Genomic DNA, 14,926 nt, shown 5'->3' on the forward strand with positions numbered 1-14,926 from the left:
CATACTACTCCTGATGTGTGCTGTGAGGAGGTGTGATACCTGGGGATCCCATGGCCATGACCCCCTTCCTCCTGTCAGAAGAGATCATCTGGGCTTCAGCTTAATTGCACCTACAATTCTCCCCAACTGAAGTTCAAGGCTTTGATTTGTGTTATGCAGTTATCAATATCAGTGGCTAGATCAGGGGTGGGCAAATCTTTCAAAATTCAATGGAGGGCCACAGAGATTTGAGGGAACAATTTCTTCATTAAAATCAATTTACAGGCCAGAAAAAGGGCAGTTTTTTAAAAACGTTTACGTCCATTATAATTTTGACATACTTTCTTTCTAGTTTTATATATATATACAGTTGAAGTTGGAAGTTTACATACTTAGGTTGGAGTCATTTAAACACGTTTTTCAACCACTCCACACAACCACTCCACACGTTTTTCAACCACTTGTTCACAAACTATAGTTTAGGACATCTAGGACAAGTAATTTTTCCAAAAATCGTTTACAGACAGATTATTTCACTTGTAATTCACTGTATCCCAATTCCAGTGAGTCAGAAATGTATAGGTAGGCCTTGAAATACAACCTCAGGTACACCTCCAAATGACTGAAATTATGTCAATTAGAAGCTTCTAATGCCATGACATCCTTTTCTGGAATTTTCCGAGCTGTTTAAAGGCACAGTCAACTTAGTGTATGTAAACTTCCGACCCACTGGAATTGTGATACAGTGAATTATAAGTGAAATGATCTGTCTGTAATGATCTGTCTGAAACATTTCTTGTGTCATGCACAAAGTAGATGTCTAACCGACTTGCCAAAACTATAGTTTGTTAACAAGAAATGTGTGGAGTGGTTGAAAAACGAGTTTTAATGACTCCAACCTAAGTGTATGTAAACTTCCGACTTCAACTGTATGTAGCTAGATTATATCTAGGCTAGATTATTTTTAAATCTTTGATCTAGTACTTCATAATACTTTTTCGTAGGTTTTCCTGTGTAAGGATTGGCAAATATTTTGTGGTCAGTTTTTAACAGAGTAATATGACTACCGTTTCAGGACTATAATAATGACATTCTTCTGTTGTGCGTTTTCTCTCCAGGGAGGACTGAGGAACAGCAAGCATGAGTGTACATTGTCGTCACAGGAGTATGTCCACGAGCTGCGTTCCGGCATCACTGAGGACAAGCTGCTCATCTGCCTGGAGTCCCTTCGCGTCTCTCTCACCAGTAACCCTGTCAGGTAAGTGTCCTTACTCTCTTGCTTACTTAATCCTCTTGATCCTTTGGTGGAACATAAGGGTTCCGAGGTGCAAAGTGCCCACAAATAAACCTCCATTCTAGCCAACCTGTTCTTGATGTTCACTAAATTCTCAGTTTGGTTCTCCCCAAAAAAACTAATTTGCGTTTTTTCCACTAATTGTGATTGGTCAAAAGAAATCAGATCTTTACCCATCAGATATTTTTCAATACTGATCTGATAGTGGAAAAACGATCAGAATTGGGTTCTCTGTGTGAATGCAGCCTAAGAAATCAGACCAAATTGGCATCTGCTGGATTCCTTCCATCGCATATAGGATGTATGTCAGGAGATCTTTTAGGCCCACATGGAATAATGGGCTTGGTTAAACAAGCATAGCCCGTAGCATAGCCCATTAAAACGAGCATAGCCAATGGTGTAGCCCACTAAACGAGCGGAAGCCCATAGTCTGCCATTCCATCACCACTCTATCCATTAGGCTCTTATAGATAGGAAGTCCACTTTTCCACATCAGCCAAGCCAGCCATTCTCTGTATCTGAGACATTAAATTGCAAGGTGGCCCTCACCCTAAGATCAACCAGTTTGATTTTAATATCTCTCCCTCTTTCCCATCACCAAGAGTGGGTTTAGCTGCCCGCACCCCCCTATTTAAAAAAAATCTGTTTTGATCATAGTAATGCACTACTTTAAAATAATTCCCCGTTTGTCTCAGTCCTTTTCCCGTTTCTAGCAAGCTTTGATTGGCCCTTCACTCAACCATAATTAGGCCATGGCGACTGTATTTGGGGAGCCTTTTTCCAACCACAAAGTTCTCATCTTCCGTTCTTGTAGATGGGGATCTTCAAATGTAATTTGGTCCCAACAGCACAGAGGAATCCTCAATGATAGCAGAACACTCTCAATTATTCACAGAGCCCCACTGTTGGAGAGATTGCTTAATGTGAATCAATGAACAGTGCATATAAAGTGGTCATCAGATGAGTGGCAGATCTTCTTTTATGTCTGACTCCCAGTTCTTGGCGATGACCCGGCAGTGGCCCAGCGGGCCATTTATTTGATCCAGTAGATACAGCGGAGGCGTTATCTTAGCATACTAACAGCTTGAAAAACGAATAGGCTTTGGTGTGGTCTCACTAGAAAGATCATGCTAACTCACAGAACAACACGATGTGCTCTGCACTCCAAAGCAATTAATAGATTTTTACCCCCCAAAATCCCGCCCATCTCGCTCTCTCACTGTGGCTGATTAATTGTGTTGCTAGAAACCAGGGGCCTCATTTATCAATAATGCATTGAAACTATTCTAATATACTACTTACAAACAGAATTTAGAATGTTTGTACGCATAGAAAAGTGTTATTTATCAAAAACAACTATAACATGTCATTTGCACACCTGTAGGAGATAACATTGCTAAATATCAATTGGCCTCAGTGCTCGTGCGCGACCTTGGCTATTTGTATTTCAAAACACCACTAATTAACAATATATTGTCAAAATCATCCCTTTAAAGTCTTTGGGGAATATACAACACCGTACCTTGACATACAGCGGCACAACCAAACATAGCTAAACTTTTCAGAGACGGAAATAGAGGCGCTAGTGTCAGAGATTGAGTACAACCAAAATGTTTCATTTGGCTCACTCAGTTCTGGCTTGACCAGTGAAAATCAAAACATTCAGCAGCGTATTTTGCGCATCACATTACCTGTCACCTGCACATTAAGAGTGGAAGCCTTTTCTGTTCACATAGTTGTACTAGTTTTTAGATGGTGCTTTTATGGCCATGTGTGTGCTGTCTATTGCTCCGTTTGTATTTGGGCACTCATTGATGGCATCATGGCAAAGAAACTCCTCTTGACTTCAACCTGTTGTGCGATGGTGTACAGAAATTGTTCGTTTTACTGATGATTGCATCCAAAACATTGGCTCATCTGGGGATGTGAGTGGCTAATCGGCAAACTCCTGTTGCCAAAAACCCAAGGGTGGATAGCACTTGGATGCGCACCGGAATGGCATCTGTTTGCCTTTCTAAAGTCTTAAATCCCAAAATTGGTTTTGGGAAACGATATCTGATGAGCCAATCTGTACTTTCTGTAAAAAAAGTCCCACTTTCACACATGCTTCTAATTTTGACAAATTACTATACTATGGATTATTATTGTAACAAATGTACTGATGTGGTCAAATAATATGATATAGCCTGTCAACGTATGTTGCATGAATTCACAATGGAAATGCAATAAAATCGAATTTAAATTTAAATCAATTATTACTCTCACAATTTCACACATTTTGAACATATATTTTCCCCGTTCTACGCCTGAGAAGCAGTTCTCTTATTCCACCACTTGGCACTGATGGGTACGCATGATCATGAATTACACACACTCTCTCAAGCAAATGTTCATATTGATAAATCTCACACTTTGCATGGAAATGATCCCACACATGGTTGGTTTACACAAAGATGTGTCCATACGCTTGATTGATAAATGAGGCCGCTGAATCAGAAAAAACGAGAAACAGCAAAACGTTGCTTTTCTGCTTCTTTGAACAAAACACCAAGGAAGGATATACACAGCCTCAAGGTAACCTCCCAAGTTCTTGCCTTCATTAAGCTAAAGACACGCTTTTATTGTTCGGCTTTATCTGATCACACAATAACTGTTCCCAGACCTGCCTTTGTGCTGTTTACCCACCAACTTCGCTAGCTACGTCTACCTGCCCATTCATCATGGGAAATGAGCGTAAATCACTTTTGCTTGAAAAGCCCACGTAATGCTCCCTGTGTGCCTTGCCGAACTGTAAAGTTCTGCACCGCTAGCGATGAAAATCACATCACTCCTCACACGGCGACAGGCCAGTTGGTGCCAAGGGGACCAAGGGAGGCAAAGTCCACCCTCTGGGTGTTTTCAAACCACTGAACTTGTGACCACTGAGCGAGGGAGCGGCACTCTGCGGCAGCAATCATGGGCGCCCACGGAAGGCCAGGTCTAGCCAGGCACCCTGGGGTGAGACGGGGAAGAGCTGGGAGAAACACAGGTCTAGGCACCCTGGGGTGAGACAGGGAAGAGCTGGGAGAAACACAGGTCTAGGCACCCTGGGGTGAGACAGGGAAGAGCTGGGAGAAACACAGTACTGTTGGAAGCCTGCTCTTGCTACTCTGCTCCTCTTCACAACTTTCAGTGTCACACTAAAAGGGAATTGAGGGTGGGAGGAGATGTTCTTGGAGCATAGCTAAGGTTACTCACAATTAATATGAATGCACTTAATTGTCACGGATCACAACACACAGGAAATGCAAACTTGCCGACCTGTGTTCTGATTGCATGTTAATGTAACCTTTTCTCTGCAATAGTCTGTGTGTTGGGAACAGCCATGCAAAACACAGCTGCTTAATTCACTTTATTTTTTAATTACCACCTGTGGACTTCATAAGGACAAGCTTTACTGCAAGTGCTCTTTCATGGTTAGTTTAATAATTAATTTCACTTAAACAAAAGTAGATGCCTATAATCTTTGAAGAAAAATCCTACGTCAAAAGGACTTTCTGGCCAGAGTAAAATGACAAAAATAGTTGACAGCCACAAAGTTATCACCCTGCAGTACTACACTGTCAAAGACTTGTGTGGCTGCTCGAAGGGGTTGTTTAAGTGACCTGAGCAGCAACTCTGGCTCCTCCTTTGGCACTAACTTTGTATAAGGAGGAACTTTGCATGCAGAGAAAATGCAAATCATCCTGTAGTTTTGCCAAGGGGCTCAGTTCTCCTTCTCTCATTGACCATAGAAGACATACTCTATGCCTATGTTTGAGCAACAAATATGTTCCTATACATTTTATTTAAAATCTCTTTAGCATTGTTTTAGTAAGGATATATTCTGTATCTATCAGATTGTAATTCCGTGGTAGCGGTATTCTATAGTTATTAAGGTACTGCTATACAAATACCTGATATCTACTTTTGGCAATGTAGTTTGAGGTGAAAAATTAACACAGGGCACTGTGGTGTTTTACCAAACTGCTGTCCACAAATGCTCTCCATCCAACCTCACTGAGCTCGAGCTGTTTTGCAAGGAGGAATGGGAAAAAATGTCAGTCTCTCGATGTGCAAAACTGATAGAGACATACCCCAAGCGACTTACAGCTGTAATCGCAGCAAAATGTGGCGCTACAAAGTATTAACTTAAGGGGGGGGCTGAATAATTTTGCACGCCCAATTTTTCAGTTTTTGATTTGTTAAATAAAATAAATTTGAAATATCCAATAAATGTCGTTCCACTTCATGATTGTGTCCCACTTGTTGTTGATTCTTCACAAAAAAATACAGTTTTATATCTTTATGTTTGAAGCCTGAAATGTGGCAAAAGGTCGCAAAGTTCAAGGGGGCCGAATACTTTCGCAAGGCACTGTATATATTGTGGCATGCGATAACACAGGGAGAAAGGTCAATACAGCACACCTATTTGACCAATACAAAATTCCCCCTAACCACCACGTTTCCATAAGCAATTATAGACCATCAACGCTAAACTCGGCTATACAAAACTATTTTGAATGCTTTGTTTTCTTTTGTCTGTGTGTTTTAAGAATGCTTGCTATACCTTTCAATCAAGAAACGAAAGACCAATAAGTGGGACTTAGAAATTCATTAAAACAGTGCTGTTTGTGAATCGCCAGGCACCTCCCTCCCCAATTACCTCTCCTTAACTCAGCAGAAAAAGTTAAAGCTTCTAGTTCTGTAGTAGTGTTAGTCTTTTTCTCTGAGAGACTTATGTTGCTCTGTAATGCGCTACAGCCAGTTAATGTCCTCCCGGTGGCCTGTGTTTGTGTAATAGTTTAATTGGCTGGGCTGTGCACCTGTTTGCCGGCCCAGGTGGCTGCAGGGCTGGTGCTGCAGTTCCTTCATCCCCCCTCGTCTCCCAGTCAGTCCAAAACAGATGTGTGGCAAGCAGCCCTCCAACATTCCCTCACAGATGGCATCGCCCGAAGCACCCGCAAGCCCCATCCGTCTCCATGCTTCCAGTTTCCTCAAGCTGCCATTTTCTCTCCCCCCACTCCCCTCTTTTGTAAAACAATTACTCCTTGACCAATTATTCATCTCACACTTCTTTCTAAGCCCTTTTTAATTCTTTCATTTGGATATTCACTTCTTAATTTAGACCTGTCACGACGCCGGCTCTCACCACTTTCCAACGAGTGGTAATTCATTAACTTCTAATCCACTGACTTGATGCGAGATGCCAACTCACAGATAATCAAAGCCTCTTATTTTCTCATTTATGTATAGGGAGTTAAAGTGTGGTGGTGTCGTATTGTTATTTTTTTTATGGTGTTACAGTGTGAGAAGTGCAACAGGGCTGGCAGCAGAAGTGCAGGAATTGAATATCACAAAAGCAAATAAGTATTTCTAAACTTCTTTTCACACCCACTCATGCACAAACTCGACAGGCTTTTGTCATGTACATTTATATTTTTCAGGCTCCGCTTCCCACTACTAAGTTCACTTCTTAGTGGGGATAATTTTCCTCTCAAACAACATTGTAACGCGATTCGTCCTCCTCTGACGAGGAGTATGAAAGATCGGACCAATGTGCAGCGTTGTAAGTGTTCGTAATTTTTAATGAAAAGTCACTGAACACGAAAATACAAAATAACAAAGTGAAAGACAGAAACGAAAAACGAAACAGTTCTGTATGGAGGAAACACAGACACCGAAAACAATCACCCACCACTCATGTGGGAAAAACAGGCTGCCTAAGTATGGTTCTCAATCAGAGACAACGATTGACAGCTGCCTCTGATTGAGAACCATACCAGGCCAAACACATAGAAAACCAAAACGAGAACAACACATAGAATGCCCACCCCAACTCACACCTTGACCAACCTAAAACAGAAACTAAAACAAGGAACTAAGGTCAGGACGTGACAAACATGGTTGGAGCTCTCCCCCTCTGAGCTACTACCTCTACCTGTCCCGATGCTCCACCAATACCTTAAAAGAGGAAGTAAGAGCGTTCTTAGGTCCTACACAGGGAACACACTGCTTCACACTTTCAAGGGCCCAGCTTTGGAGTTCCTTGTGCTAAGCCTTTAGTATTAGTCTGACTCCCTTCAAATCCCAGCAGTGAGTTCCATATAAAATGTGCTCGACTCTCAGATCCTCCAGACAGATTCAGACCAAAATTGAACTTGGCACCAACTTTTCATTATGTGGGAAAATCTTCATAGCATAACTGTGACAATTTCTCTGTGGCAATTTGTGGGCCTTTGTGTGTAGGCATCTGTGAATTGCTGCTGACGCTAGGAGTTTTCTCCTTCTCTGGGTCAGGGCTGGAGAGTCAAGATGGAGCATTGTACTGTAGTGATCTCACAGCTACTGCCAGGGTGTCTGTGTCTCTCGGTCTCACCAGCTTTACCCTGGCTTAATGCCTGTAGCCATGCACTACAGAAGGTAACGCATTGCGCTGGTAATGGGCTTAATAGTAGCTTTGAAGTGGGGATGCTTCTTTACAGGAGGCAGTTCATCAGCCTTGATTGACCGAAGAAAACAAAATGATGAGAAACAATTAAACACCCACCAAGTGACTGACTGTGAAAGATGGTTTTCAGAAAAGTTGCACTTTTGGAACGTACATGACCTCCAATACATTTTGTCATGTCTGTAGTTTGTTTGTTAGAGAAGCTTTGGTGTAAATTTCTTTGGAATAACAGCTTTGTCGAAAGTCTTTGCTGAATCCCAAAAGCTGACTTCCAAAAACCATAGGAAGTTTCTTGACGTTTGGGGAAAAAAGGCATGTCTAAAATGACAAATGTACTATTTTCGAAAACAGCAGCTATATTCCCGATAGTCAGTCATATTGACCAACCTTAAATAAAAATAGGCATTAGTTATTGTATTTTACAGAATAACCAACTGAGAGTAAGCCATTTTAGTGACATGTCACCAAAGCTGACATAGTAGTTATTTGTAATTTACAATGACAAATTACTTATCACCCTGCATACCACTGCTGGCTTGCTTCTGAAGCTAAGTAGGGTTGGTCCTGGTCAGTTCCTGGATGGGAGACCATGCTGCTGGAAGTGGTGTTGGAGGGCCAGTAGGAGGCACTCTTTCCTCTGGTCTAAAAAAATATCCCAATGCCCCAGGGCAGTGATTGGGGACACTGCCCTGTGTAGGGTGCCGTCTTTCGGATGGGGCGTTAAACGGGTGTCCTGACACTCTGAGGTCATTAAAGATCCCATGGCACTTATCGTAAGAGTAGGGGTGTTAACCCTGGTGTCCTGGCTAAATTCCCAATCTGGCCATCAAACCATCACGGTCACCTAATAATCCCCAGTTTACAATTGGCTCATTCATCCCCCTCCTCTCCCCTGTAACTATTCCCCAGGTTGTTGCTGCAAATGAGAACGTGTTCTCAGTCAACTTACCTGGTAAAATAACAGAAAAATAAATGTAAATCCACTAAAACATGATCTACCACAATGTTGAGTGGATGATGGCTTATTACAGCCAGGTTGACAGTCAGTGAAGAGCTCTTAGTCTTTTGGATGTAAAGAGAGTGTCTCTTCAAGCTGAGAGCTGAAGCCTGGTTATGGGAAGTGTATTCATGTAATAAAGAGTCAACACTGTGCTGACAGATGTTTCTGGAGTGAGTTTGGGAAGACACGTAGGTGCCAGCCCAGTCTGCCAGAGATGCTTTATTACAGTGAGGGGAGAGAATGTGTTTTCTACAGCTAAATCAAGTTCGACGCCGGTCCAAGTAAGTTGATATTTGGCTTTATAAAACACGATGTCTTCAAAGGGGTTCAAAAGTATATTGTGCTTTCTCATATTTCAGTGGCATATTTGTCAGGAAATACATTCCCAAAGCCTTATATCTTATGGCCAAATGTGTTGTAACCAAGACAGAAAGCCATAATATTCATGTCGACTAGCTTTAGAATGTCCGTGTTCTTGGTGTTCTATGATGGAGTTTTTGAAAAGCTCTCCTACAAGCACAGAGAGGGCAAGATAGTCACAGCACTGACTTTTTGGGTCAAGCTGCCCTTCCCTTCCCAGCTCCGCTCTGGGACGTAATGGAAACTTGCCGTTTGATTTTTTTACCAAACTATCAAACTCCAGGAGGTAAGAAATAAAGTTATCAAAACTTCACCTCTCGGTCCGTGAAATAAATTGTTTTACCATGGTGATGGAGTGAAAAAGGGTTTGAAGAACTCAGCCAGGGTCGTCTATGCTGTGGGACTTGACTCTCCAGACTCCAAATGTTATTATAAACTGTCCTGCACCCCCCTAGGCTACAGACAAGCCCATTTTTTTTGCACTGGCACTTGTTAAGGAGAAATAGGTTTTGGAAATTAGAAAAGAATCTTTGCATGGGCCCAAGAGGCATGGATTTTGATATTGCAATGTGTTGTTTTTGTAGTTAACACAATTTATTTATTTGACTCTCCCCATTTGTTTTCTGTTCCCATTCTAATAATTTCCAGCAATAAATTGGCTAAACTGATTTAAAAATGTTTTTTTTTACCAGATTATCATGAACAGTAGAGCACACAAAAAGTTGTGACAGACAGGCCTGCTTTAAACTTTACAATTGATAATGAACCATGCTTAATTAAGAGGCAATCTTTCACGTTAACATTTCTTGTACATTCCACTATAATTTCTACACACTCAGAAAAGAGTGGGTTAGCTAGATTAAAACTATCACGTCGCCGACTTCATTGCAGCCTTTTTCCCCAGAGGCAGTAAAGGAGCCAAAGATCCAAATGTCCTCAGTGACTGAGCACATTTTAAGAGAGATGCCCATTTATTTTTATGACACCATATGTTAACCTCAGCGGTAGCCATATCTACAGGAGCCCTGGAGTGAGGCATACATAATGCACGTATCTGATTTGAATTCCATATTGATTTAGTTAGAAATGGTATTACGGCACAGGTACAGGGGGATAATTGTCATGCTATTGCTCTACATCCACTACCCCATGGCCATTGCAATTTCTACAACTTCCGTTTCCTTGTTTATCGTTTTGTCAATGCAGAGCTTCTATTTATAGTAGTTTAAATATATAATGTTTGTGGACGTTGTCATGTTGCCCAGGCATGTGGTTCTCTGTGGAATGACAGTTCACAGTGGTCTGCTGTCAGAAACTACTCTGTCTTTTAGGGGCAGTGGAAAAGTATCTAGATAGAAATATTGTGAGTTAACTTTCAGGATTCACTCAAGAACTCCTGTTGTGTGGTAGAATCCACAAAGAGCAAAAAAGAAAGGGAAATAACCATAAAGCAAGAATACAACTAAACACTTTATTACAATATACAGTGGGGCAAAAAAGTATTTAGTCAGCCACCAATTGTGCAAGTTCTCCCACTTAAAAAGATGAGAGAGGCCTGTAATTTTCATCATCGGTACACTTCAACTATGACAGACAAAATGAAGAAAATCACATTGTAGGATTTGTAATGAATTTATTAGCAAATTATGGTGGAAAATAAATATTTGGTCACCTACAAACAAGCAAGATTTCTGGCTCTCACAGACCTGTAACTTCTTCTTTAAGAGGCTCCTCTGTCCTCCACTCGTTACCTGTATCAATGGCACCTGTTTGAACTTGTTATCAGTATAAAAGACACCTGTCCACAACCTCAAACAAAATTGTAGACCTGCACCAGGCTGGGAAGACTGAATCTGCAATAGGTAAGCAGCTTGGTTTGAAGAAATCAACTGTGGGAGCAATTATTAGGAAATGGAAGACATACAAGACCACTGATAATCTCCCTCGATCTGGGGCTCCACGAAAGATCTCACCCTGTGGGGTCAAAATGATAACAAGAACGGTGAGCAAAAATCCCAGAATCACCTAGTGAATGACCTGCAGAGAGCTGGGACCAAAGTAACAAAGCCTACCATCAGTAACACACTACGCCGCCAGGGACTCAAATCCTGCAGTGCCAGACGCTTAAGCCAGTACAGGCCCGTCTGAAGTTTGCTAGAGAGCATTTGGATGATCCAGAAGAAGATTGGGTGAATGTCATATGGTCAGATGAAACCAAAATATAACTTTTTGGTAAAAACTCAACTCGTCGTGTTTGGAGGACAAAGAATGCTGAGTTGCATCCAAAGAACACCATACCTACTGTGAAGCATGGGGGTGGAAACATCATGCTTTGGGGCTGTTATTCTGCAAAGGGACCAGGACGACTGATCCGTGTAAAGGAAAGAATGAATGGGGCCGTGTATCGTGAGATTTTGAGTGAAAACCTCCTTCCATCAGCAAGCGCATTGAAGATGAAAGGTGGCTGGGTCTTTCAGGATGACAATGATCCCAAACACACCGCCCGGGAAACGAAGGAGTGGCTTCGTAAGAAGCATTTCAAGGTCCTGCAGTGGCCAGTCTCCAGATCTCAACCCCATAGAAAATCTTTGCAGGGAGTTGAAAGTCCGTGTTGCCCAGCAACAGCCCCAAAACATCACTGCTCTAGAGGAGATCTGCATGGAGGAATGGGCCAAAATACCAGCAACAGTGTGTGAAAACCTTGTGAAGACTTACAGAAAACGTTTGACCTCTGTCATTGCCAACAAAGGGTATATAACAAAGTATTGAGATAAACTTTTGTTATTGACCAAATACTTATTTTCCACCATAATTTGCAAATAAATTCATAAAAAATCCTACAATGTGATTTTCTGGATTTTTTCTCTCTCATTTTGTCTGTCATAGTTGAAGTGTACCTATGATGAAAATTACAGTCCTCCTCATCTTTTTAAGTGGGAGAACTTGCACAATTGGTGGCTGACTAAATACTTTTTTGCCCCACTGTATATATATAGCAGCTCTTTGCAAAGATATTCTATCATTATGATGAGGGAGGTGGCACTATGATTCCTTTCCAGGCTGTCAAGATAAAAAAGAGAGCAACCCACTAGGGGGTGAGGGATCTGGAGTTGTGTAGGTCCTATACTGCTCACCACATCAAACCGCGGCATTCATCCTCAGATCTTCCACACAGGTATAGCTATATACAAGCCCCATTTCAATTAATGGGCCTGATCAATCACGAATGCTTTAGTAACTCCACAGTTGTTTTTCCCTCCACTTCCCTCTATCATCTGCGCTGGAGGAGCCTTGTGCTGTTTAGGAGATAATTGCACATTTCAGGAGTGTTTTGCGCTCCGCGGGGGGTCATTTAGAAGTGTCTGGGGAAGTGCGCAGAGCTTTCCTCCTGTCCCCAGTCACTAAGTTGATTTCATCATGATGTTGCTTCTTCACTTTCCCTTGACACATGTTGCTGCCTTCAGCGCTTTCTTTGTCTGCACTCAACCACCCACCTTCACCTTCACCTCCAGCCTCCTTCCCTTAACTCCACATCCCTGGAACATTAATTTATGTTGTGGGTTTTGATGTGCAGTCATTTTGTGACCACCATCTTTTTATGGGGGGGGGGTATCCTGCTGAGACTCAAATGCCAGTAGAGGCGTCGGGCACTTCCGATGCCAGGCAATCATATTCGCAGGGTGCTGACACCGGGAATATTGTCCCTCGGAGTACGCCGCTGGGCTTTCACCCTGTCCAACTCTCTGAAATCCAATATCTCTGATGCCTCCCTCTCTTGCTAGCCAGGAAGGTTAATATGTCTTTGTAGTCAATCACATGACCACTCCACCGATGCCTGGTGCTGTCCACTCTCCCCGGTGTGAAATTAGCCATGCGTTTGCAGTGTTTTCTACATGGTTTCGACAGTGGTTTCTACAGGGTACGGGCGCTCCCATTGTCACTGTGTTCAAAGCAAAGATAATTACTTATATTCTCTGCTCTCACCCCCCCTCCCCCGTACCTACAGTACCAGTCAAAAGTTTGGAAAAAAGTTTGGACACATCTACTCATTCCAGGGTTTTTCTGTATTTGTACTATTTTCTGCATTGTATAATAATAGTTAAGACCCAGAGTTACCTCTGCTGCAGAAGATATGTTCATTACAGTTCAATTATTCACAGAGTTCAATTATTCACAGAGTTCAACATCAACTGTTCAGAAGAGACTGCGTGAATCAGGCCTTCATGGTCGAATTGCTGCAAAGAAGCCACAACTAAAGGACACCAATAATAAGAAGAGACTTGCTTGGGCCAAGAAACAGGAGCAATGGACATTAGACCGTGGAAATCTGACAATTGGTCTGATGAGTCCAAATTTTGAGATTTTTGTTTCCAACCACCGTGTCTTTGTGAGACACAAAGTAGGTGAATGGATGATCTCCGCATGTGTGGTTTCCAGCGTGATGCATGGAGGAGGTGTGATGGTATGGGGGTGCTTTGCTGGTGACACGGTCTGTGATTTATTTAGAATTGAAGGCACACTTAACCGGCATGGCTATCACAGCATTCTGCAGCGATACACCATCCCATCTGGTTTGCGCTTAGTGGGACTATCATTTGTTTTTCAACAGGACAATGACCCAAAACACACCTCCAGGCTGTGTAAGGACTATTTGACCAAGAAGGAAAGTGATGGAGTGCTGCATCTGATGACCAGGCCTCCACAATCACCTGACCTCAACCCAATTGAGATGGTTTGGGATGAGCTGGACTGCAGAGCGAAGGAAAAGCAGCCAACGAGTGCTCAGCATATGTGGGAACTCCTTCAAGACTGTTGTAAAAGCATTCCTCAAAAAAGCTGGCTGAGAGAATGCCATGGGTGGCTACTTTGAAGAATCTAAAATCTAAAATACATTTTTATTTATTTAAAAATGTTTTGTTAGCTACACGATTCCTTATGTGTTATTTCATAGTTTTGATGTCTTCACTATTATTCTACAAAGTAGAAAATAGTAAAAATAAAGAAAAAACCCTTCAATGACTACGTGTGTCCAAACTTTTAACTGGTACCGTATCTGAGTGGATGGAGGGTAGACCAACTTATGTCCCGTCATCAAAAATTGATCTGCTAGAGAGGACAGAGGAGGCAGTGGAGTAAAAGTGTACTTCATTTGAGCGCTGTGTGTGGTCCGGACATCTGAGCATTTCAATCCACTTGAAGGAAGAAAGAACCAAGTGAAATGATTGGGTTTGCGTCTCAATTACACCCTTTTTTCCTAACACAATGCCATCTCTGTGTTCCCCTTCCTTCCTTCTTTCTTTCTTTCCTTCTTTCCTTCTTTCTTTCTTTCTCTCTTTCTTTCCATCAGTGCCTATTGAGAACACAACATTCTATATTAATCATTCTTCCAGGTGTTTCATATTTTGACCTTTCTCCTTCCTGGTTTGTGTTGTGTATTACATCTGATGCCCAGAGGGCAGCGGAGATATCCAGGAGGTCATGGTCAGGGTGTGGAAAGGCTATGCCATTCATTAAGTCTTATTCACAAAGATGTATGCATTTTTTATTCATTAATTAGCTACTCAACACTATTTTCTTGGTTTTGCAAAGGTCATAACCTTTCAGACAGGCAATTGTTTGAGGATACTGATGAACATTTTATATGGACACATTTGAAATTGTATCATTCTTGAGAATGTGAACTTAACATCTTCTGTCTGACCAAAGAGCAAAATGGAGATGTTGCGTGCTAACTACAGTCATTGCTATTCAGCATTTTCTTGTTATCACCATGACTGATTTACATTGTAGTTTATACACTTTACAGCATATGCCGTGAAAATGT

General features: G+C 41.9%; 1 protein-coding gene across 1 annotated transcript in view; it reads left to right on the plus strand.

Moving 5' to 3' along the window:
- LOC112256388 (protein diaphanous homolog 2) overlaps positions 1–14,926 on the plus strand; it is a 629,309-nt gene that overhangs the window by 159,571 nt on the left and 454,812 nt on the right. The window contains 1 exon segment of the mRNA XM_024429614.2: positions 1,098–1,237. Coding sequence (XP_024285382.2) covers positions 1,098–1,237 — 140 coding nt within the window.

This window comes from Oncorhynchus tshawytscha, linkage group LG08, assembly GCF_018296145.1.
Source record: "Oncorhynchus tshawytscha isolate Ot180627B linkage group LG08, Otsh_v2.0, whole genome shotgun sequence".
Taxonomy (NCBI): Eukaryota; Metazoa; Chordata; class Actinopteri; order Salmoniformes; family Salmonidae; genus Oncorhynchus; species Oncorhynchus tshawytscha.